The sequence below is a fragment of the Mixophyes fleayi genome, chromosome 1, assembly GCF_038048845.1.
Source record: "Mixophyes fleayi isolate aMixFle1 chromosome 1, aMixFle1.hap1, whole genome shotgun sequence".
In the NCBI taxonomy this organism is placed as follows: domain Eukaryota; kingdom Metazoa; phylum Chordata; class Amphibia; order Anura; family Limnodynastidae; genus Mixophyes; species Mixophyes fleayi.
In genome coordinates, this window is record NC_134402.1 from 356,559,427 (window position 1) to 356,582,391 (window position 22,965).

Here is a 22,965-nt window from a genome sequence, read left to right on the forward strand (position 1 = left end):
GGACGTCCAGTGCAAGGACAACCCACAGAAACTAGATAAGAGTCCCGATTTGGACTCAACAGAATACTGTCAATACGAGTAATATAGATAGTAAACAAATGACAGCAGCTCCCTCATAGATATGATGCACAAAGACTTAAGGAAATGGGGGAGTAGAAGGTCTGCAGGGAATTTTTCAAGAAAGCGGGGATAGCCAAAGATATGTGTGGATGGAGAAACAAAGGTGTTGCAAGTGGTAATGTGACAAGAACAAAGGGGTATTGAGATCAAACCCCAAGAGATTGTTTGAGGTGGCACAGGAAAGTTAAGAGATCTGAAAAGTCGAAATATATGTGGATATGCTAAATGCATCGGAAGCTGAATAATGAATCAAGTAGGTTGTATATTATAAATGTATGTTTGATCCTGTGCAGCTGAATAAGTGAAATGTGCCCCTCCCTTATTCTGTGTAAATGATTTCAGTGTGTTGAGATAAGAAGCACACTGTTTTTTGTTTTTTGACAATGTATGTAAAATTGAAAAAAATGTGTCCGGAGTGCTGATTGATGATAACATGTTGAAGCTAACTTGTATTTAGTGTAATGCTGGGACTTGTAGTTCCACAGCAGTAGGCTGGAAGATGTCAGTTAAGTTTTCTTTCTCTGTATGTGAGTTTTGTCTCCGTCTTACTGCGTGTGAGAGAGATCCGTGATAATTCACATTGTTTGTTCTCTGTCTTAGTGCTCTATAAGAGAGATGTTTGATTTACTTTAAATCACAATGTTTGTCTGTCTTGTCCGTTTTTTACAAGAGACATGTTTCAAGGTTGAAAAAGTTGTACATTCATTGCTTAATGATAAGCTTTTAAAAAGATACAAAAGAAGTTTTAAAATGTTTGGTCCGATTGCACGGACAAGATTGTAAATAATGTACATTATCACTATAAGTACTAGTGTCAGAATAAAGCTGGCTGGGATCCAACAAGCCGTTTCTGTATTTGAACAAAATAATTTTGTTTCTGAAGTTCAGAAATATAGCTTTCTCTTTAATGAAGTTGAGAATTGTGGGAGTGAGCTTACATGCTGTTTTTATCTGTGTTAAAATGGCGCTGATGAATGTTCTCAGAAATCAGGAGGGTTTGTTATGCCTTTAAAGAAATGTTACGAGATAAAATGTCGTCTGTGAGCGAGACTTAAGTGAATATATTTTTACTTTGAACACGAAAATCACAGAATCTAGAAATATGTGTGAATATTTGGTCACGGGAGAGAGATTTTGTTGAGAAAATGTTGAATGATTTACAGACACAATGTATTGTGTCTAACGAGAGTACTCTGATTTATGAGACAGTGCTGCTTTTAAAATGGTTGAATACTTGGAACCAAGATTCCAGATTGAATGTTTCTAAACCCGGAAATTTAATTAGTGTCATTTAAAAGGGCTGTACTAAGAGATGATAAGAAAGGAGTGGCTTTGAACACTCGCCCAGGTCTCGTCACTTTGACATTCTCTATTTGTGAAATTAGGGACTGCCCCTTTGAGGAAATCAAGGCATGGAACGCATAGCGTCACAGTTAAGCTTTTAGCAGCTGTTCACTGGTTACCTGATAACAGTATACACGCATGTTACAGTTACAGTAATTCCTAGTAAATAAATGTTAATCTCTATGCAAAAGTTTTTTTTATTCACAGGTCTCCAGCTGCAAAGACCCATTAGGCAATCCAGATTGCATTGATTTAACTTCCAATGCACCATCTTTGCACCACAACAAACATAAGTATAAACTAATGAAGGATTTAAATAACGTAAACTCTTCTGAGTAATGATTACCTTGTTTTGGAAAGAGATATTAGAGTTTATGTGCTATTCGCATAGCAAATGCATGAACTAGGTGGTTTTTCTGTATGTGCAGAAAGCAAAAGGTTTTTATTTGTATCCTCATTACAGTTTTGAGTAAATCAGTGTTTGTAAAGACATTTACTGCCCTTATTTACTGTGCTATAATTGTCATATACTGTAAATAATTCTTTTTATTGTGGGTATGGTAATGCATTGATGGGAATTCTATATTTTTACAGAAATGAAAAAGATTTAAGACTTTAAGAGCAATTGTATGTGCTCCTGCATTAGCACTTCTGGATCATAGCAAGCCATTTATACTCTCCTCTGAGCAGAACCAAATGTTTAACCAATTTTAAGCTGAAATAACTTCAGCGCCAGCACTGGCTTTGCCAGATTATGACAAGCCTTTCACATTATTTTGTTATGAAGTCAGTGCACATGTACAAGGAGTACTGACACAAATACATGGTCGCAAGCTAAGGTCACTTGCATACTACTCTGCTTTAGTGCTTGAAAAGAGTATAGATATTGTGCTAGGACACCCAGTTACCTTAACGGTATCGTACGTTGTGACAGAAACCAAGCACAAGCAAAACATTTGTTACCGGCCAGATTTACTAAGTATGAAGATATACAGCACAAAGGACATTCCCTCCTATTGTGAAATGAGTGACATATAACACTTGCCGAGCGCACTGTGTATTTTCTTCCTCCCTTTCCTTTTTTATTAGAAGACAAAAAAAAAAAAAGGAAGCACAAGAGGCCCCAGAGCCTCTCATGTTCACAGATATATGTTAAGACCTTCAGACAAGGGGAATCTGAGTAAACTGTATTTTAAGTTTTTTAAAGGTCCAAGGGAGACCAGAGAGGGGAGTTCATTGATATTAGCAGGAGGAATATAGATTGCACGTTATTTTCCTTTGCTGTGCGCTGTAGATGTGTACTAGACTAGAAAGGAAAGCCAAGTTTGGAAGAACCAGACTCAGGCCCATAGTAATGTATAGATCATTATACATAATTAGAAAATTCTAATATGAAAGTTTAACCCAACCAAATAAAGAAAAGAGCAACCCATGACTACAGGGGTTTACACCCAATGCAGGAATGTGTTTGTGAGTATTGTGGCCCAACACATTATTATATACACTAATAGAACTGATGATGTGGCTTATTAACAGGTTATTTAAGCTAAGTGTTTCTCTTCCAGAAGAATTAAAGTTACCACATCTGTCTTAACCGTTGTACTGTACACTCCATCTAATGAGTGTAAACTTTGTGGAACTCAGAAACCAAGAACCTTTTCCTTGGATTCCACATGCTCCTTACTGAAGCCTATCCTAATGAAGTAGCACTGCTTACTCCCAGTAACGTTACACTTAAGCAGTGCACAATGTTGAATCCTGCTGCCTTATTGCAGCAAGTTTCAAAAGATGGGAGAAGTACCTGTATATATTGGGGTTACCCTAGGGATTTGGGGGAATTCCATTCCAGCTTGAACAGAAAGAAAGGAAAAAAAAAATGCAAACAAAATTTTTCTGAACATGATTGCATAGAACTAATGAAACAAGAATCTCTGGTTTTATCTCACATTAAAGATAAACCATTACCAGATGCAGACATCACTCTTTTTGTAGATGGTTCACACTATCACATAGATCCTGTCCCGTATACAGGGTGTGCTGTAACCACACACACAGAAATAGTGATTCAACAGACTCTACCGAGTCACATGTCAGCACAAGAAGCTGAACTAAAGGCCCTGACACTTGCATGCATATATGCAAAAGGACAAAGAGTAAATATTTACACTGATTCAAGTTATGCATTTGTAATTGCGCATGATTATGGCCCTGTATGGAAAAGTAGGGACCTTATGGGTTCAGCAAGCAAACCAGTCAATATGATGAACATACCAGGGCACTGTTCACTGCATTCCAGCTGTCCTCCAAACAGTGATGAAGGTGAAGACACACACAGAGATACTACCCCCGAAGCTAAGTGAAATAGACCAGGCCGCACGAGAAGCCGCCATAGCCCCAGTACCCCAAGGGGAGTCTATTTACATGGTGACCCCCTGACCCCTGTTTGACCAGAGCACACTCCAACTTATGGAAAGACAAGCAACAGAAAATAAGAAAAAGACTTGGGCAATACATGGAGCACTAGAAGTGCAAGGAGTGGTGTAAAGGTCAGCGATTGTGTCTGCCAAAAGTAGTTTATACCATTATGGCCAATATAGCACACGAGAAAGTGCATCTGGGAAAAGATGCTATGGTTGTACTCACTAGCAGCTTATGGATAGTACCAGGGTTCGCCCAAGCAGCACAGTCGTTAGTGGCAGAATGCCTAGTCTGTGCACAAAGTAACCCGAGTAAGTCTGTCTTATGGAAAAGCACACCCCAGACATAATATCCCTATAAGAGGATACAGATAGACTTTATAACTTCCCAAATGCTCGGGCTTTGAGAATGTGCTTGTCTGTGTCAACTTCTTTAGTCACTGGCTGGAGACATGGCTGTATAGAAAAGCAAATGCTAAAGCATTATCCAAGAAAATTGCGAATGAGGTAATCTGATGATATGGTGTACCAGAGGTCATTGTAAGTGACAGAGGGATACACTTTACGGGGCAAGGATTCCAGAAACTATCACACCCCCTACAGATCCCAAAGTTCAGGATGTATGGAGCGCCTTAATGGTACACTGAAATTGAAAATGCAGAAAATAATGGCTGAAACAGGTCTGCCATGGATCTCATGTTTACCTGCACTCAGTAAAAAATACTGCTAGGAAAGACACAGGTTTAACACCATATGAGATATTGTTTGGCACAGCAAACAGAACAGGCTGTTATTTTCCATAGCAACTACACCATGTATATAGTGATTTGTTGAATTATGTTGCCTTATTATAGAAACAACTAACTGAAATACATGGTCAAATATTCTCCTCCATTGCAAACCCTAATTTTGATACAGGTACCCATAAACTGCACCCTGGGGGGCTGGGTGGTCGTGAGAAAGCACATCAGGAGAAGTCTTGAACCCAGATACAAGGGTCCTTATCAAGTCCTGTTGACGACTCCCATGGCAGTGAAAGTACAGGAAAGAGACACCTGGATTCACGCATAACACTGCAAAGTCTTCAAATCAGGGGAGTCTTGTTCTGATAAATAGAAATGACTGTCTCATTGTATTGATATGTCTTGCCAGAATAATTGTGACTGAAGTAGGGATTAAGGCCTCCCTAACCCAGTATGAAACAGACAGTTAAGTGACATATTGCCTATGCCACTGTGAGAAACATATGGGAAGGAGTGCTCAACAATTTGCACTCATAGTAGAGTAAACTCTGAAAATGTCTTTGTGCAGATGCATAACCTCATTGGTAAAGTTGTCAGTAATGATTCATGTTGGATATTGGAAATATTGGCATTAGTAGCAAATGGTTTTGCAATCCTGTTGATCGTATAGGTGATAATGAAACTAAATATATGGCTGATTAAGAAGTTACTGACACTTGATTGTTGTCTCTCCAAAAAGGGAACCACTGAAAATCCCGAACCTCTGATGATCACAGAAATTACTTCTGAAACCTGACCAGACTATGAGTGTCATGAATTATTTGGACTAGCAAAGCCAAAGAACTGCAGAGTTTGCAACAAGAAACTACTAAAGATTGAACAAAGGACATGCAAGGCCTGCAGAACTACTATAGACTCATTAACTACCTACTAAGAAACCATCTTTTAAGAAACCATCTTTTAAGAAACCATCTTCTAAGAAACCATCTTTTCTAGACATGGACATTTGCCAAAATGCATCTCCTCATAAATCAAGTTAGGACAGGGAGGATCACAGGCTTATTAGTGGGGGATGAGTTGACAGATTCCTAAGGGGACCAACTCTATGCATGTGGCCTCCTACATGTGTATAAGTACCTGCTTATTAAGAATGTGGTTCTATAGATAGGATTAGGTAGGTAGGAGGAGAAAGGGTCGAAAATTGAATAAAAGATGGGAAATGTTAAATATGATTTTTTGTTAAGGCCTCATAAGGCCTTTGTTCAGCCATTTTATTGTAACTTGTATAGAAATATTATTTGCTAGAAGAGATTATTCATTTTTCTGTTAACTTGCAGTTTTGCAATATGTGAGCCTATGGCCTTGAAGTTGAACTAATAGGGAACACCTGAAGAATGTAACCAGTTATGAAAACAATAATGAGCTTCATATCCAGCTGGTAGTATGGGAACTGTATCCATGGTGTTGCACATAGCATATCTCCAACTCCCCTTGAGATAAGAAATAATAGGCTCATCTGTCCTTAGAAGGGGGAGAAAAGTAAACACCTCAAGAATACGTGAGAAAGTTAATCAGTAGCGCTTCTCATAAACTAGTGGTATAAACTATTGTATGCATATGACGTAGGATTCATTTATTCAGTAGCCTATAAAAACCTGTATCTTTGTATCAATAAACTAGAGAATATTCCTTGTATACAGAACTTGGTCTGTGTCAATTCTCTCCAGCTGATTGAAGCGCTTCCAGATATACTTGACACCACAGGCAGACTTGGGTCAGAATTCTAGATCTAACATTCCCATCAGACATACGGGGAAACTATAAAAGAAACACAAAAAAAATCCCCCAAAACACTTGTTATTCAGCGAGAATAGAAAAATACAAATTGCCTCCTATTCGTACAATTAAAATGCAGAAGTCTTAGTTATACACAGTTCCAAATTTAGGATAAGTCAGCACATATTTGTAAATGTGTGTAACCATAACTTCTGCATTTTATTTTCAAATAGTCTACAGCTTTATTTAGTCTTTTTACTACTGGCAGCCGTGTGCTGTGGCATTTTATGTAAAAGTGTTACAAATAAACTGAACAACTTCCACTGTATACAGAAAAACTATACTAGCTTTTATTTTGTTGTGCAACAAAGTGTAGTCTTCAGCATGGAAGGATGTTGTATGGTGATCAATTACCAACATTTGTAGTTGCTTGCCCATTGCTAACCCAGGTTGAGAATGATCAGCTTACTTTGGCCATTATATTAGAGCGACTTCCAAACCACAAGTCTTCAAAACTCTTGCATCCCTTAATGATTTGTATTCTCACTTGTTGCATTCCCAGAACACAAATATTTACATCCTTAAACACCAACATTGACATATCCATTACTCTTCTCCCAAAAGCTCCCACAATAAACTTCCATTCACCCATTTGTCACTGGAATACATTACACACAGTTGTCATTGTGCTTTGCAGGTTAGGTCAATACTTTCTAACAATCTGTGCACTTGAAGCGACATTACTATCACAATTATTAAAATAGATCAGTAACGGCATAGTATTAAGACAGTGACAATATTATATTAAGGGGCTATACCTCAAAATTAATTAATTAATTATAAGTTAGTGATCTTGTAACTACAAGGATTTCCCCAGAACATTTTATGGAACATGACAGACAGGTGCAGGATTTACACATGCAGCATTTTTACCATACAAGTGTGCAGCATGTTTATTTCACATGTGTGCAGGTGCACGTGGCTGAACCAGCAAGTCTATAGTCACATGAAATAGACAGCAAAAACACATAAAAAAAGTACACTAAAAATAACACTGTGATAAATGCCTTTTTCTTATGGTTTCATTTAGAATATGTGTAGGATAACATTGACTGTGCTGCTACAGTCGAGCAGGTTGAAGATTTTCAGGTTGCTGCATCAGCTAATAAGCATGCTGTTTCTGAACAATGCAGATGGATGCTATAGGTAGTTCAATATTTGACATCATTATGCATTCTCTAATAATAATAATAATAATCCAGAGACCTTATCTGGGAGAAAACTTGAAGCAGGATTGGTCCAGCGTAGGAACAAATAAAAGACTTCTATAAAAGTATTACAGTTGTTCAGTTGCCTATACTACTCGGTAATCATTTTTACCAGCGATTAAATCACTTCTAACAAATGTGTTGCATTTTAGATATTAAATTGCATTGTAAAATCGAACACACATACACCAAATGTATTACACTTAAAGTGACACTCATTTAAGAAAAAAAAATAAAGATTTAAGATTTTGCAAATTCAATATTTCACATGATTTTATTCATTGTCATGTTATGGACAGTATAAGGAAACTGTTACATTGTAGGAAACACTGATGTATTGGTCAGCGATTTGACAGCATTGGCACTAGAAGCAGTTGTATAAAGTTGGGATGTCCAGCCCTTTTGCATTGATTTACATCATTTTAGTGATACGAGACATTAACCTATCAAAACAGAATGTTTTTCTTTAGTGTTGCTTTCACCTATAGTCCAATCCTAACTCTTTCACTCTTGAAATAAGTTACCTCATTAGATACCATCTATTGCTGAACTACATCTCCTACAATGCTTTATGTCTAAACACATCCATCATCTCTCTAGGAAATAGGAATATGTACTTTTGGAACAAATTCCAACTTCTACAGTAGACAGTATTTTTATGTAGCCTCCATAAACCATGACGTATGAGGGTATAACTCTTCATCTCTATTTTGCAAAGATTTCTGACTGCGCACAGTGCATCCCTTTATCGTTCACTAAAGTCCACATGATCCACAACTCTGCAGGGGTTAATTTATGCACCACCATCAGCCCTTTATACAAGCATGGATCAAATGGGTTAACTGGTTTACGGATACCAAATGTTTTGAAACCTGCATGAAACTGTGGGGCCACATTCATCTTTTCAAGGCACATCCCAACAAATACATCATCGATGGGAAAGAGTTCGGTGGTTTCAGCTGTGCTATGCAGACGCTGGATAGTCCTCCTGGACATCAAGTAACCACCTCCTCCAGCATATAAAGGATAGTGAATCTTGTTATACATTTCATGTGGAATGAAGTATTTTACTTTTGTGTTCCTGATGGGAATGGCTTTGCTGATCACATCCCCAACAAAAAGGTCATGTTCAGAATCCATTCCATCAAGGAATTCCATTATATTGTACGTGTTGACAAAGACATCGTCGTCGCCCTTCAGGATAAAGCTGGTGTGTTTACATCCTTTTGTGAACCATCTCAGAAAATGGAGCTCCTTAAGCGTGAGGTTAAAAAAATGGTCAATAAAATCCCATTGGATGATGTCATTAAACTCTTTGTGCTCATAAGAAAGTAGCTGGTCAAGTGACGTAGCTGGTATGCTGGCTTCAGTCTTCCCAATTAAGAACACCAGCCTAATCTTCTTGCCCTGAAATTCCTGCCTTTTCCCCCAGGTATTCCTTATGGCAATCCGCCTGTCTATATGGATAGGCAGAGACTTTATTGCCAACAATAGGAAGGTGTCTTTCTCGCATTCTTTTGGCGTGAGCAGAGTTGAAAAATTCCGGCAGTGTTTGTACATCAAGAATAAACGATGAGGTTCAGGGAAGGTTGAGAAGGCGCCGTGAGCGGATGTATTTAGAGAACATTGCATGGCCCTTTTTGATGGAGGAGCCCAGAAGCGAAATTCTCGCCTTTCTGTTTTTGCTTTTCCAGGGGTAACAGAGTCTGGAGTTGGTTTAGTTGCTTTGTGAAAGTAGATAAAAAGCACAAACACTGACAAAGACAAAGTGTAGACCACAAGGCTTCGCACTCGTAGAATCATCTCTGTGTAGAGAATATGCTTGTTCTGTAAAAGGAAACAAACAAGATTTGTGCTGGGAAGAACATAGAACTTAAAATAAATATATTAAATACTAATAAAAGATACTTCCTAAATAAGGCACACAACATAAGATGCATGTTCTAATGTGTACAACACCTGTGGACAGAAAAAAATGTGTATTTGCATTCCATCAAATTATATTATTTGGAAAGGAAAACTTATCACAATACAGTTTCTTAGCCTACATTAAATATAATTTGACTTTGCACATTACTTCACTTGAAAATTTATATAAAAAAACTTTTATTCAATGGAATTAGTTTAGTTTTAACAAGTTGTTATTGCTGCGAATAAATAGACGTAGTCTACCATCATTTTTGAAAGCAATAAACAAAACAAAAAATAAAAAAAAATGATAAGTTGCAAAAGAATATTTTAAAATGTAATTATAGTTCCCCTTTAAGGAAAATTACTACCAAAAAGTATTGCCAGATGTACTGCGGAAAACAAGGTGACATTAGATTAGATACCTTTCATAAAAGGTACTACAACTGTTTAAGTGTCTTTGTGTTTAAAGGAGTGTCCTTTACAATTTAAGAAAAAGTGTTAGAATGAGCACACTGTCATACAGGGTATAACAGGTGTTTTAATTATGGAGCTGTGAGGAGAACTTCCGGCTCTCATTAGAGTCTGTGTTAATACGCCATTGATGAACTTTGTTTAAAATTTACTGTTAAAAAGGAATACTACGAAGCTATACATTTTGTGAGCACAAGTTTAAATTTGCTCCATTCTAACCCGCAAATTTAAGAATCACGATAGATGTAAACCATTTATCTTTAATGACCCTAAGTTGGTGAGAGATCATCTCAAATTGGTGTTCCTACATTCTTACAAATCTTTATTATGGTTACTCTCAATACTATCTGACAGTGTTAATGATGAAAATTTGCGAATTTCGGAAGTCCCGTTAAGGAACGACCATTTTTCAGCATTTTGCTGTGTAAAGGTGTGGGTTGACACTTATCAATCTGGAATGTTTGTGAGACCCAGCCCTATTCTGGGATGTGTCAAAGTTGATCACGAGGACACATTATTGCCTATAAAGCAAAAATAAAGAAATAGTAATTTTTTAAAAAACAAAAAACAGTCAGTTACATGAAACAATGTAAAAAATATTTAATCATTCACAGCAGTCCCTGTCCCACTGGGGCTAATTTTCTCAGAAGCCAATTAACTTACATATAAGTCTTTGTATTGTGGAATGAAACCTATGCAAGCACATGGAGAATGTACAAACTGGGGCCATGGTTGGAATCGAACTCAGGGCAAACAGGAGCAAAATAATAGAAATATCAAGCAATATAATTTTGCAAGATATACTTTACTTACTTGTACTTTTATACAATTTGTTGAATAACCAAAAATTACCCCCAAAACTTCTGAGTAAAGAAATTATATATACACACACACACACACACACACACACACACAGAAACAGTGGCCACTTTATCAGGTATATCTGCTTGCTAATTCAAATATCTAATTAGCCAATCATGTGGCAGCAACTCAATGCATTAAAGCATGTAGACATGGTCAAGAGGTTCAGTTGTTGTTCAGACCAAACAGAATTGGAAAAATAATGTGATCCAAGCGACTTTGACCACAAACACACGTCTTTAGAGTTTACAAAAGAATGGTGAGCAAAACAAAAACAAAAAACATCCAGTGAGCAGCAGTTCTGTAGGTGAAATTGCCTTGTTAATGAGAGAGGTCCGAGGAGAATGGCCAGACTGGTTCAAACTGACAGGTAGGTGACAGTAACACAAATAACCATGTTATACATTCTGAGTGCAGGCAATTGCATGATTGCTAGAAATTAGAAAACAACCTGAGGCTCCTTCCATTTTTTTCTTCAGAAAGAACCATAAACAAATGCATATTTTGCTTCAAAACATTTAAGAGACTAGTAAACTTTGGGGTAAAATAGCTTATATGATTACCATTGCTTTGCAAACGAAAGTTCAGTTTTTAGTGTCGTTGTTTTCCTAAAAAAAAGCAGGGAGGACGCAGAGGGCAGACCAGAACAGTTTAACATCTGGGCTGGTTTGAAGGATTTTTCCCAAAAATGTGTGACCTTGCCCATAACTCCATCCAATATGAGTATAAACATGCAAAGGATGTTGGAGGATTACTTTCAAGAGGTAACTGATATGAAAATGTCAGACAGTCCCTTTCCTTACTGGGAAGAAAAGCAGGCCATTTGGAAACACATGTACAAACTTGATTTGCAATACTTAAGCTGCCCACCCTCCAGTGTGTACTCTGAACGAGTGTTCAGCACAGCAGGGAACTTAGTCAGTGAACGCCGTAGAAGGTTACTTCGCAAAAATGTGGAGAAAATGATGTTTATAAAAATGAACTACATCTTCCACGAGGAAGGCCTTCACCATCCAAGACATCCAAGCGCTGACTGTTCTATAATGGCGGATTCAAGCGGCGATGAATTGATAGTCTGTTATGATGACGTACACACTGATGAGGGCGAGGATGAAGCTGAAGATGATGACGATAACATCTTTTTAAAACTTTCTATGTAAGTGTAGGGTGCAATCTACCCCCCCAAAGAGGAAAGGGACTTGGGGCATTTCCATATCACGTACCGTCTTGAAAGGCTGCTGTTTGGGCAATTTCTCCTTAAGGGTAGGGTGTCCCCAAACTGTCTTTGTCCATTTCTCTTAATATTGTACAGTCTATAATGGCTGAATTTTTTGGTATTTTATACAAGTGGAGGGGGGCCTAGTGAGACAGAAACCAAACTGGCTTTCTCCATTTCAATTAATATTGTACAGTCTATAACGCCTGAATTTTTTTGTATTTTCAACAACTGGAGGGGGGCCTAGAGATACAGAAACCAAACTGCCTTTGTCCATTTCTTTACATATTTAAGTATAAGTGTAGGGTGTAATATACATCTAAAGACGATGGCTGCATTGCCAATATTCATAGATGGAGAGGAAGACAATCTGGTTTGTGTGTAGAATTAATGAAGGCCTACCAGGAATGAAACTGTTTTTTGGATAATTTATTAGTTTTACAATTACATTGCTTATCCAAGAAACAGGTGGAGCACTAAATTTGGTTATTTTAGGCCCAAAAACCATTGATTTTAAATCAAAATAGCAAAACAACCAAACAAAACCAAAACCAAAACACGCAAGGGCGGTTTTGCAAAACCAAAACACGAAGGTAATCCAGATCCAAAAACAAAAACAAAACCAAAACACAGGGGTCAGTGAGCATCTCTAGATCAAACACAGAAATACAGTTAAGTACTAACAATTATAGTTATGTGATTGATTATTTTGGGCGGATACTTACTATATTAAGTTTAGCAGATTTAGATTTTTCTGCAGGGTGTACAAATCATTCAATGAAAAGATTGTTTCAGAAACGGTCTCTCGATTAAATTTCAGACAACCATTACATATGAGGGTTCCTTCAGGTCTCTGAAGGATAAACACTGTGGTCAGCGCCTGTAATGTCACTTCTCCCTCAAGCATTGGGTCGCTGTTGATGGAGCTGACTGGTGATTTGGAATAGTTTCTGGTTCCAGAGATACTTGGTTACCTCGGGAATCTGACCACCTCAACACAGTATTTAATATAAGCCAATATGTTAACTAGTATTAAAACAGTGTTAAATGCTACATGATGTATCAGCTCAAACGGTTTTAAAGGATAAAAATATGGTTTAAGTCACCCCATAGTTTTTTACACAACAAAACTGAGGCACTCAAAATATGCTATATACGATCACTCAATATTGTGCTGCCTCGAAATGTAGATACGAAAGGGCCACCACACTTATATTGCAGTTTCGCAGAAAAAATCATATGCATCTTCAAAGTGCCCATACCACCGAGTGATACCTGGCAAAGATGGCGGTATAGGTAATTACCAAGTAGGAATGTCACCGGTGCAAACAGTAAGTTTCTTATTCATACACTAGTCCAAAAATATCACATGCCCAAACAGTCCTTTTCTTCCGTATACGATCTCCAAAAATGACTCCAAGAATATATATATAAAATACAAGTTAACCCGTGCATGATACTCATGCATTCTAGTCAAATCAAGCTACTTAAGGTGTTAAAAAGGTTCTTGTCATGCATTTGGGCCTAGCCCAGGCCTCCTCAGGGGAAGAGCGTTACTTCCCGACGCAAGCGCCCTTTTTTAACGTGGTTTTGTCCACATGTCACCACCTCATCATTTTTCTCCATCACCTCATCCTTCATCTTCATCACCACATCCTTCATCAAGCTACTTAAGGTGTTAAAAACTCCCCACTGTCACCCCCGGCAACCACTCCCAACTGTCACTTCTCCTTCAAGAAATATATAGGTCAGTGTATAACTCTGCCCAGCAGGTGGTGCTGCAGCTTGGTTTTGTTTTTTTCACACACGCCACTAGGCATTTATATAGTGGCTATATATATATTAGAGTAGTACTTCAATAATATCTTAAAAGTAAAGCAGACACATATATTTGAATTTCACTTAACAATTACAAGGGTGTAACTATGGAGACCATAATACCCCAGAGGATCTCCAAACACCTTATCCACCATTTACATCAAAAACTAATAGTGTAGACCTTGAAATGCAAATCACCTTGACAAATTCTATGGTGAACTCCCGAACAATCAGAACTAGTCTCCTTTTGTAGTCTTGCTTACTTTCAAACTAATTAATAAAGGCACATCACCCTTAACCTTGCGTATCTGCCTCATAGTTTCCAATCCTCAGTCATATAAGCTAATTTAGTCATAAAAGGAATAAGAAAAAGATATCCACTTTTAATCATAAAATCAGTCTACTCTAAAATAGAATAAAAACAATATAATGTTTCCCAGCTGGGATCAGATGAGCTCTCCTACCAGAAAGAAGTAACTGTAACCACATAGAAATCAGTGTCTTTATCCCAGGTTTAGGATTCCTATCGGCGGTCCTACTGGCAGATAGATTGTTCAAATCTTTAGCTTGTCTTCAACGCGTTTCGACACAAACAGTGATCTTTTTCAAGGCTTAGAAACTCCATGGTGAAAATGAATATCTAGTGTAGGCCTCAACAAGTTAATCGCCTCTGTCAGGTATTGGTTAACTGGCAAAACTTATATACATTCCAAAATAGATAATTTATATAAATTAAGTGAATTTGTTCACTCACACAAATATATAATGACAAATATAAACAATAAACTAATAATGTCTACACTGTTAAGTTACATCCCTTTAATATCAAATAAACGGTTAAATGCAAAGCATTTTTAACCTTATCAAATTCAGATAGATCTTCCAATCATCCTATAGTAATATTGAGAGGCAATGCAACCGATAATCTATCGCCAAATAAATCCACAACGATATCTCACCTCCAGGTACCGCTAACCAGCATGTCCTGTTTCCATGACAACGCCTAACACCGACTTATATTCCAATGGGTTAACCTACTATACTGAACTACTGAAAATGTAGATATATGAATATGAAATATGATGCTACAGCAGATAATAGTCTTTATTTTAGAAACCATTATTTTAAAGTATGAATTTAGGCCAATGGGGATCAAGGTATTCAACCTCATCGCTGTGTGCCAACTTTGTATTAATATCCCTGCTCGTCCAATGATGATTATTTATCTCCGTTCCAAGAAAATTCTTTAGAGAAGAGACTGAACAGTCATGATGTAGCTCAAAATGATTTGATACAGTACAGTCTTTAAACCCCTTTTGATGCTTCCAGAATGTGAGCATTGAACAAAAGTGACAAAGATTGGATTAAAAATTTAATTTTAAATAAAGTGAGGGTTCCATTTTTTTTTTAAATAACAGTTTATTACAAGCATCCAAAACAAAAAGCAAACCTATATTAAACATGGTGAAGAATCAACAAGTGCACACCTTATGCAGAGAGTGTATTAAAGAGAGTAGAAGACAAAGAATAAAGTATTTTGTAAGAAAGCTAACCAAAGGGTTCCATTCTTGCATCCTCAAAAAGTTTAAGAAAATCCACTTAAGAAGCAAATAGGTGAAATGTAAACTGGCTATAGGGAGGAGATATGTGAATACAATTATTTTAGATTATGGATTATTAAGCATTAAGGAGACCTGCTGTCATGTTGAAATATAGAAGACAGAAAGTTATACATCAACATTTAGATACCAGCAGGGGCTGGCTGGGCAATAGGGGGCATCTGCCCCTAGGCTGGGTCACTGCATTTTTTTCCCCTTCAAAATATTCCTAATTGGCTGCTGAGCCTAGTTTCATATCCCCCCTTCACTGGGCTAAAACTTGCCCTGGATACCAGTATGAATCTATAACAGCAGGCAGTTATCAGCGAAACCACTCAACAATTATCAGGAGTTCTAACATCATGTGACTGGGAAAGGTTATAATCTTGTCAGTGAGTGTGCTTTAAACATACACCTAATACTAGGACTCTAGTAGTGTAACTTGTAGACTGTCAAAGCAATTGAGTCTGGCTGCATTTTGAAGATAATTATACAGTTATGAAGTCTCTTATTTGAAAATAGATCTAACAACAAATCATACATTTATATATGGTACAGTTATAACCACTTAAAGTGCCAGAAATTTAGAATGATATTATGAGAATAGTAAGGGACTAACAAATTTTAGCCCAAGGAAGCTCACTATGGGACTGGCCTGACGGCAGATGCCATCCCGTCGGGTGTGGGTCCGTTTCGTTCGTTGGTGAGGAGCGCCGCTGCCAGGACAAAGCATGAAGAAAGAAGAGAAGAAAAGAAAGAAGCTAACAAAAGTTAAGTAAAGAAACGGAGAGGTAAGGAGAAAGGGAAAGTGCTATAAAGAAGGGGGGAGAGGCACAGAGTAAAGAAGGGATTGAGAGGCACAGAGTAAAAAAGAAGGGGGGAGAGCAGCATGGAGGGCATAGTGTTAGCATAAGAGGGCATAGTGTAGTTGTGATGAAGGGGCACAGTAATGTGTGTGTAATGGCACAACGGGCTTGTTGCAATGTAGTGTGTGTGAGGTAGGTGTTGGCTAATTAATGGGTGCTGTTTTGTTTGTAGGGTGATGGTGAGGCAATTTAAAAGTGGGGACTATTAATTTAAGATTGGGTGGTTTGGGGGCTATTGAATGTGGGGGTGAGTTTGGGGAGAATGAGGTATATTTACTAAATGTGACTATGAATTATTTAATGGCAGTGATGGTTGCGGGAAATAGGTATTGCTAGGCTGTTTGCAGGAAGGGAAATAGGTTCCTTTATTAAATGTGAATACTATGATTTTAATGTTGGGGCTGGAGGAAGGCCTAATTATTAATTGTGGGTGCTATTGATTTAACGCTGGGTCTGGCTGTAATTTTCTAAATGTAGCCATTTTTTTTCTTTCAAATAGGTCCTCCAACATTCCAGCATCCAGACAAGTCGCAACTAAAGAAAGCAGCAGCCACAGGTGGTGAAAATGAGAACAGGTTGGAGAGAGCAGCAGAGTGTGTGAAATGTTGTGATTCTAGTAGGGACAATGGCAATTTTTGGTGAGTGTTGTGCCCAATGTAAGGTGCAGGCCAAGACTGAACTCTTTCTGTACACACTGCATTCTTTCACTACTACACTGTGGTGCTAGATGTCTTGAAAGTCAGGAGTGCTGGGACATATGTCCCACTCTGGGGAATTCAGGACCTAGTGATTTTGATGTGCTAGCCACGCCCCAATGGCGCATTGACACGCACCCAATCGTATGACGACATCCCCGAAAAATTTTGCAGCCGTAAGGCATCGCAACATTTTTTAGCTTACTCAACTATGAGGGGGGCCCCATGAATTTGTTGTACTGGGGCCCTGAATTCCTCTTGACAGCCCTGGGCACACCTGATATTGCAAGATTAATTAAATAGATTTGTCTGTGAATGAACTCTGAGGTCACCTGAATTACATATCATTCTAACTTATTTCTCTGATATAATAAAGACTTAATAAAGTGGAAAGTGTGTGGTATTTGTAATCACTAATAACGCATGATACTGAACAGTGATTGAAATGTTTTCTTGAATGCAAAATGTAATGTGAATGGGAAACACTGTAATCAGGATTGTGCTCCTATACTAATTACAAGCTAGTATGATATACTTTATGCTGTGGGATTAAAGACAATTGGAATAAGAACACTAAATAGTGGAGAATACACTTTGTATTAAGGTGCAGACTCACAAAAGACTGTGACGCTTACAATATTGTGACACACACATAAATGGGAATGTGAAACGCAGAAGCTTTAGAACTTGGCGCAACATTCCTGATATTGCAGAAATAAACAGATAGATTTGTCCACCATAAATGAACCCGGAGATCACACAGGAAACACACCTGAATTAGGCTGGAAACACACTACAGGGTTTTCAGCCGATTATCAGGCCAATCACACGATAAATGTCCGTTCAGCCCGATATTGCACTAGTTTGTACACTCCAACGATAAACAATTATCGTTCCAAAACACACCATAACGTTTTATTTGATCTTTAAACCAAACTAAAAATGTAGTTCAATGATAGAACAGTGTTGGTACTTTTAACGGGGATTTCTGCTCGCTTCTCTCTGAGCTGCGAACAAAAATCAGCGTTGAAATTACTGTAGTAATGGTAATAGTGAGCGGGCCACGTAACTCGTGAGTGTAATGAGTTTAACTGAATTCTCCCCCCCCTCCTAGTCTTACATAAACTATAAGAGAATTTTGTTAAATTTATATTTTAGAATCTTGTTATTTAGAGGTTGAAGGAAAGGATTCCCAATTTTTTTTTTTAAAATGTATTTTTTAATCGTGCCTTGACACTTTTTTCTTTCATTATACACAACACTATGGTGGCTACACAAGAAAATGTATTTGGTATTTGTGAGATTTAGAACATTAATAACAAATAATAAAATATGGAATTTTAATATTGAATAAGTAACATGCTGCTATCAGAGTGCACCCATATGTGAATACACTTGGCCTCTTTTCTGCAAAATTATTCAAGGAAAGAAACATGAGACTTATTGATCTTTTGCTCCCCTTTAACCATAAAATGCACATAAAAAAATTAATTAACTAAAAATCATTCCTGTTCCCATCCTAAAGGAAAAATAATAAATGTATATTATCATGACTTATGCACAAACCCAAAATAATAAATTGAAAAAAATGTCTAAGATTAGTAATGCAGTCCTTATTCTGTAAGCTGCACAGAATTGATTTCTCTGTAATACTTAGTTGTGGCTTCCCTTATACCATCATGTAAATCAGCGCGCAATTAATCAAAAGCTAATTCCACCGACAACACGTTACCTTATGTAGGCAGCAGCTATACCCCAGCTCTGTGCAGCGTGTACATGCCGAGGCCGCCGGTCTGCCCCCTGTACTACAATGAGCAGCTAAAGCCGCCATTCAGCTCCTCCGTGCACCGGCTCTGCTCATTGACCAGTCAGGGACCCAGGCGGCGCTCGTTGTCCTAGTAACGTCGCTCCCAAAGCGCGGGCTGTAAGGGCGTCCGGTCCCGTCAGTCCTTAGTACCGGACGGCTGCAGTGTGATCACCGCACACTGATTAGACGATGGTTTATTAGAAGTTGCCATGAGAGTAACTCGGTTCTTAGAAAGCATCCAGCCGTCGTTGGGCTGAGCTGGCATCAGCTGCTGGTTGGTACCCTAGGAACGCTCAGACATCGGGGAAGAGAAGATAGAACAGAATCCTCTTTCTGAGACGTTCTCTGAGGCGTTCTTAGACATTTGCTGTAGTTAATTGTTAATCCTCTGCTAAGCTGCGGCTTCCTGAAGAGCAGGTGATGGGATTTAGCACTGGTGTTTTTGGATAGTGCAGTTATCAAATGTAAATATATAGGATAGTTTTTCTATAGAGTTTATTTTACATAGTCAATAGAATTTGGAAGCTATGCCATTTATTTGTGATATATCTACTTTGTTGCTCTTGTTTATTGAGAGATAATAAGGCATGAATCAAACACCCAACACAAAGGAGCTGTGATTTCATTGTGAAGGAGAGCTGCCTGCCTTGCATGCTAATAGGAAATGGGGGTGTACTTAGCAATACGCTGAATGTGGTTCTAGCTCTCCACAGACTGCTGTGTGATCAAAGACGGTCTTGAAATAGGACCCTGAAGATATCCAAAACGTTGATGAATAATTTTATACCATTTTGCACTTTTACAAGACCTGTGAGTGCTGGTTTGCTTTATTTGTGTGTATGGATGGATCACAAAGCAGTATGTTGAGAACGAGAATCCCATGCAGGGCCATCTTTTCCATTGGGCACGATGGGCAGCTGCCCGGGGGCCCCACGGGCAAGGGGGCCCCATAGGCACGGCTCTTAATGAGAATAAATAATCCTGCAAAAGAAAAAAACCTACAAGGGTCACTGAGCAAGTACATCTATCTATACCTCTCTATATATCTATATCTGTATACATCTATATCTAGGGTCCCCGGTGCACTGCTTTGCCCGGGGGCCCATAATGTTGTTAAGATGGCCCTGATCTCATGCTGTAGACTGTATGACAGTGGTATGTATTTGAATGACCACTGTCATTCAGTCTACAGCATGAGATTCTCGTTCGATGCGATGTGATGTATGTCACACTTCCTCTGCTCATCTAGCTTTTACATGGTAGTGTTACAAGACACACAATTCATTCTATACTTTACAGGTTCTAACGACACCAGAATAGTAAATGGAACACTCAAGTACAGGTCAAAATGCCAGTCCAAACACCTGGGTTACACTTATGCCCAGTTCTCACTATGCAAGCTAATTCCATGCAATTGTCTAAAGCAGAGGTGTGCAAACTCAGTCCTCAAAGGCTACCAACGGGTCATGTTTTCTGGATCTCTGTCTGTAGAAATAGGTGGGATAAATACTAACCCACCTAAATAAAGTAACTCACCTGTGCATGATTAAAGAAATACTGAAAACATAAACTGTTGGTAGCCCTTGAGGACTGAGTTTGGGCACTTCTGGTCTAAAGGGATGAGGGGGGGAGGACACTGTAGTAACATGCAACTCTTTTGCAAAAATAAAAAAGCTTTTGGAACATATGTGAGTTTGAGAACTATGCGCCAAACTGTCTGGAGGGGGGTCCCAGGTGGGCTTAACCTTTATTAGAAATGCCCAGTACATCCATTCTTAAACCCAATCAGGTGGCGTTGCTTAAGCCAGCAGCTGGTCGAATTTCGTCCAACTGTGACTTGTCTGGTCCTGGGTGCAGGTTTGTGCTCTTCCTGATGGTAAAGGACGTGTCCTTTATATTAAAAATTTAAAAGTTTAATTCTTGCAGGACAATGCTCCACCTGAGCATTTGCCTGTTATCCCCAGTAGTTCAGTGCAGCCAAATACAGGGACATCTTTTCCATTGGGCACGATGGGCGGATGCCCGGGGGCCCCATGGGCAAGGGGGCCTCATAGGCACGGCTCTTAAAGAGAATAAATAATCCTGCAAAAGAAAAAACCTGCAAAAAAAAAACCTACAAGGGTCACTGAGCAAGTACATCTATCTATCTATATCTATATATGTATCTGTATACATCTAAATATCTAGGGGCCCCGGTGCACTGCTTTGCCCAGGGGCCCATAATGTTGTTAAGATGGCCCTGGCCAAATAAGAGGGTTTTGGTTGGTTACTAATAAAAACTCAGCCATACAAGTAGGGCTGTTGCTTTTTGAGGGCCAATCTTTTGTCCCAGGAGCTTCCGCAAGATGTAGACTATTGGGTACCTATGTGCTGTGTCCACCACTGCTTCAGGGATAGAATAGGAGGCATCGGTCTGTACAATAAACCTTTTAAGGAAGTCTTGAGCCAACACCATTGTGCCTCCCTTCCGAGCCACTTTCAGCCACCTGAAAGCCTCCTCACACTACATTAGAAGTTTAGTGAGGGTGATGTACTGAGCCACAAACTTCCAATAGTACCCAGCAGTGCCCAGGAAGGCAAACAGCTGCCTCAGGTTGGGTGGAGCCTCCTCCCAGTGCCTCATATAGCCTGTTAGCATTGAGTTTACCATCCGCTGGAAGCTGGCAGGGGCATGCTTTATCCTGAAGGGCATCACAATAAATTACAGGAGCCCATATGGGATGGTGAAGGCTGACTGCTCCAGGGCCTCCCAGGTGATGGGTATCTTCTAGTAAAAAAAATCCACACTAGATTCATGCTGAGTTGGGAGTACACCATTTGCTTAGTATAAATTACACTAGTTTGTACTGTATATGCCTTGAAAAAAAGGTGTTCACCTACTTCCGTATGCATATCTGATATTGTGCCTTCTTGCTCTTGGACAGGCAGGATGGGGGAGGGAAGGTTTGTGCAAAGAGGGTAAAGTAAGAACAAGTTGTGCAATTGTGATTTAAGGCAGACATGCACAGAGACACACATACATCTGTCAGTATACGTAACACTTGCGGTGCATGAGAGCTGGGGCAAATATACGCTGATGATGATCAGCCAGACAGGGTGTCATGGGCCAGTGCAGTCAGTTAGGCATGGTATGTCTGGGGTGCTAACAACTTACGACTGGCAGTCCACAGTATGTTTTGCACCTCTGTAATTTGATGCAATAGCCTCTTGTCTCAGACTATCCAGGCCCCACCTCATCCATTGTCAGACTGGGCCACAGCACAGCTCTGGTTCTTCACCCGTTGTTCCTGGCTAAACCTCTCCCTGTCCACTTTTACCCAGATCTAGTCCCTGGTCCTTGTTGGTTCTACTTACCGCTGGCTGGTCACCTTACTCGCTGCTGCACATCTAGCAGTGGAATAGCTGTGTTGTTGCCATGTTTCAGTGTGGTCCCTCTTCAAGTTTGGTTGCTAGAAATGGCAAAATGGCCTCTACAGCTATGCCCCCAGTCCAAGTGGAACATGTCATGCAGATGTCCTGTTGCTGTCCCAACAACCAGCATGATCTTCCTTTGGGTCCTCAATCTCTGGGGAATGAGATGGGTATTCATCAAGGTGATGGAAAAGATAGTGTCCCTCAACCCCCTATACGGTCTTGTCGTTCATCCTTACCAGTATTACATAGTTCCATACTTGCCTGGAATTGGTTGCCTCAATTCCCATGCAGTACACTCCCTCCACTTGCTTGGGTTCATCAGGGTAGGGCCAGGCACCTTCATCTATAAAAATGGTCTGCAGAAGTTGGGCCACCGCGATTAGGCTACAGGTCTGCGTGGTGTCCCTCTGAATGTACCCTGTGCAAAGGCAATGGTAGCACCCTAAGCTGTGCAGCAGGACATTACACCATCCCATGCCACAGCTTGGCTGGCTGGGAGCTGGATGGTAGGAATTCTAGGGCTCATGTACCATCTTTTGGGGATGTTGTACATCTGGCATATTGTGTCTATTTAACCACAGGTTCTGTTCTCATCAAAGAGGGTAATGTCGCGGTACCCCAGTCTTGGTACTGACTTTTC

At 39.2% G+C, this 22,965-nt stretch overlaps 1 protein-coding gene and 1 long non-coding RNA gene across 2 annotated transcripts; one reads left to right on the plus strand and one right to left on the minus strand.

Annotated features, from left to right (window-relative positions):
- Positions 1-379: 379 nt before the first annotated feature.
- LOC142095139 (uncharacterized) lies at positions 380-6,326 on the plus strand. The gene is made up of 2 exons (XR_012677747.1): positions 380-2,303; positions 3,016-6,326. It is a non-coding gene; the product is annotated as an uncharacterized LOC142095139 (long non-coding RNA).
- Positions 6,327-7,923: 1,597 nt separating this feature from the next.
- B3GNT4 (UDP-GlcNAc:betaGal beta-1,3-N-acetylglucosaminyltransferase 4) lies at positions 7,924-19,530 on the minus strand. The gene is made up of 2 exons (XM_075192847.1): positions 18,837-19,530; positions 7,924-9,495 (listed from the first exon to the last, which is right to left on the minus strand). Exons 1-2 carry the CDS (start codon positions 18,933-18,935, stop codon positions 8,374-8,376), a joined length of 1,221 nt encoding a protein of 406 aa, XP_075048948.1. The 5' UTR covers positions 18,936-19,530; the 3' UTR covers positions 7,924-8,373.
- Positions 19,531-22,965: the final 3,435 nt, after the last annotated feature.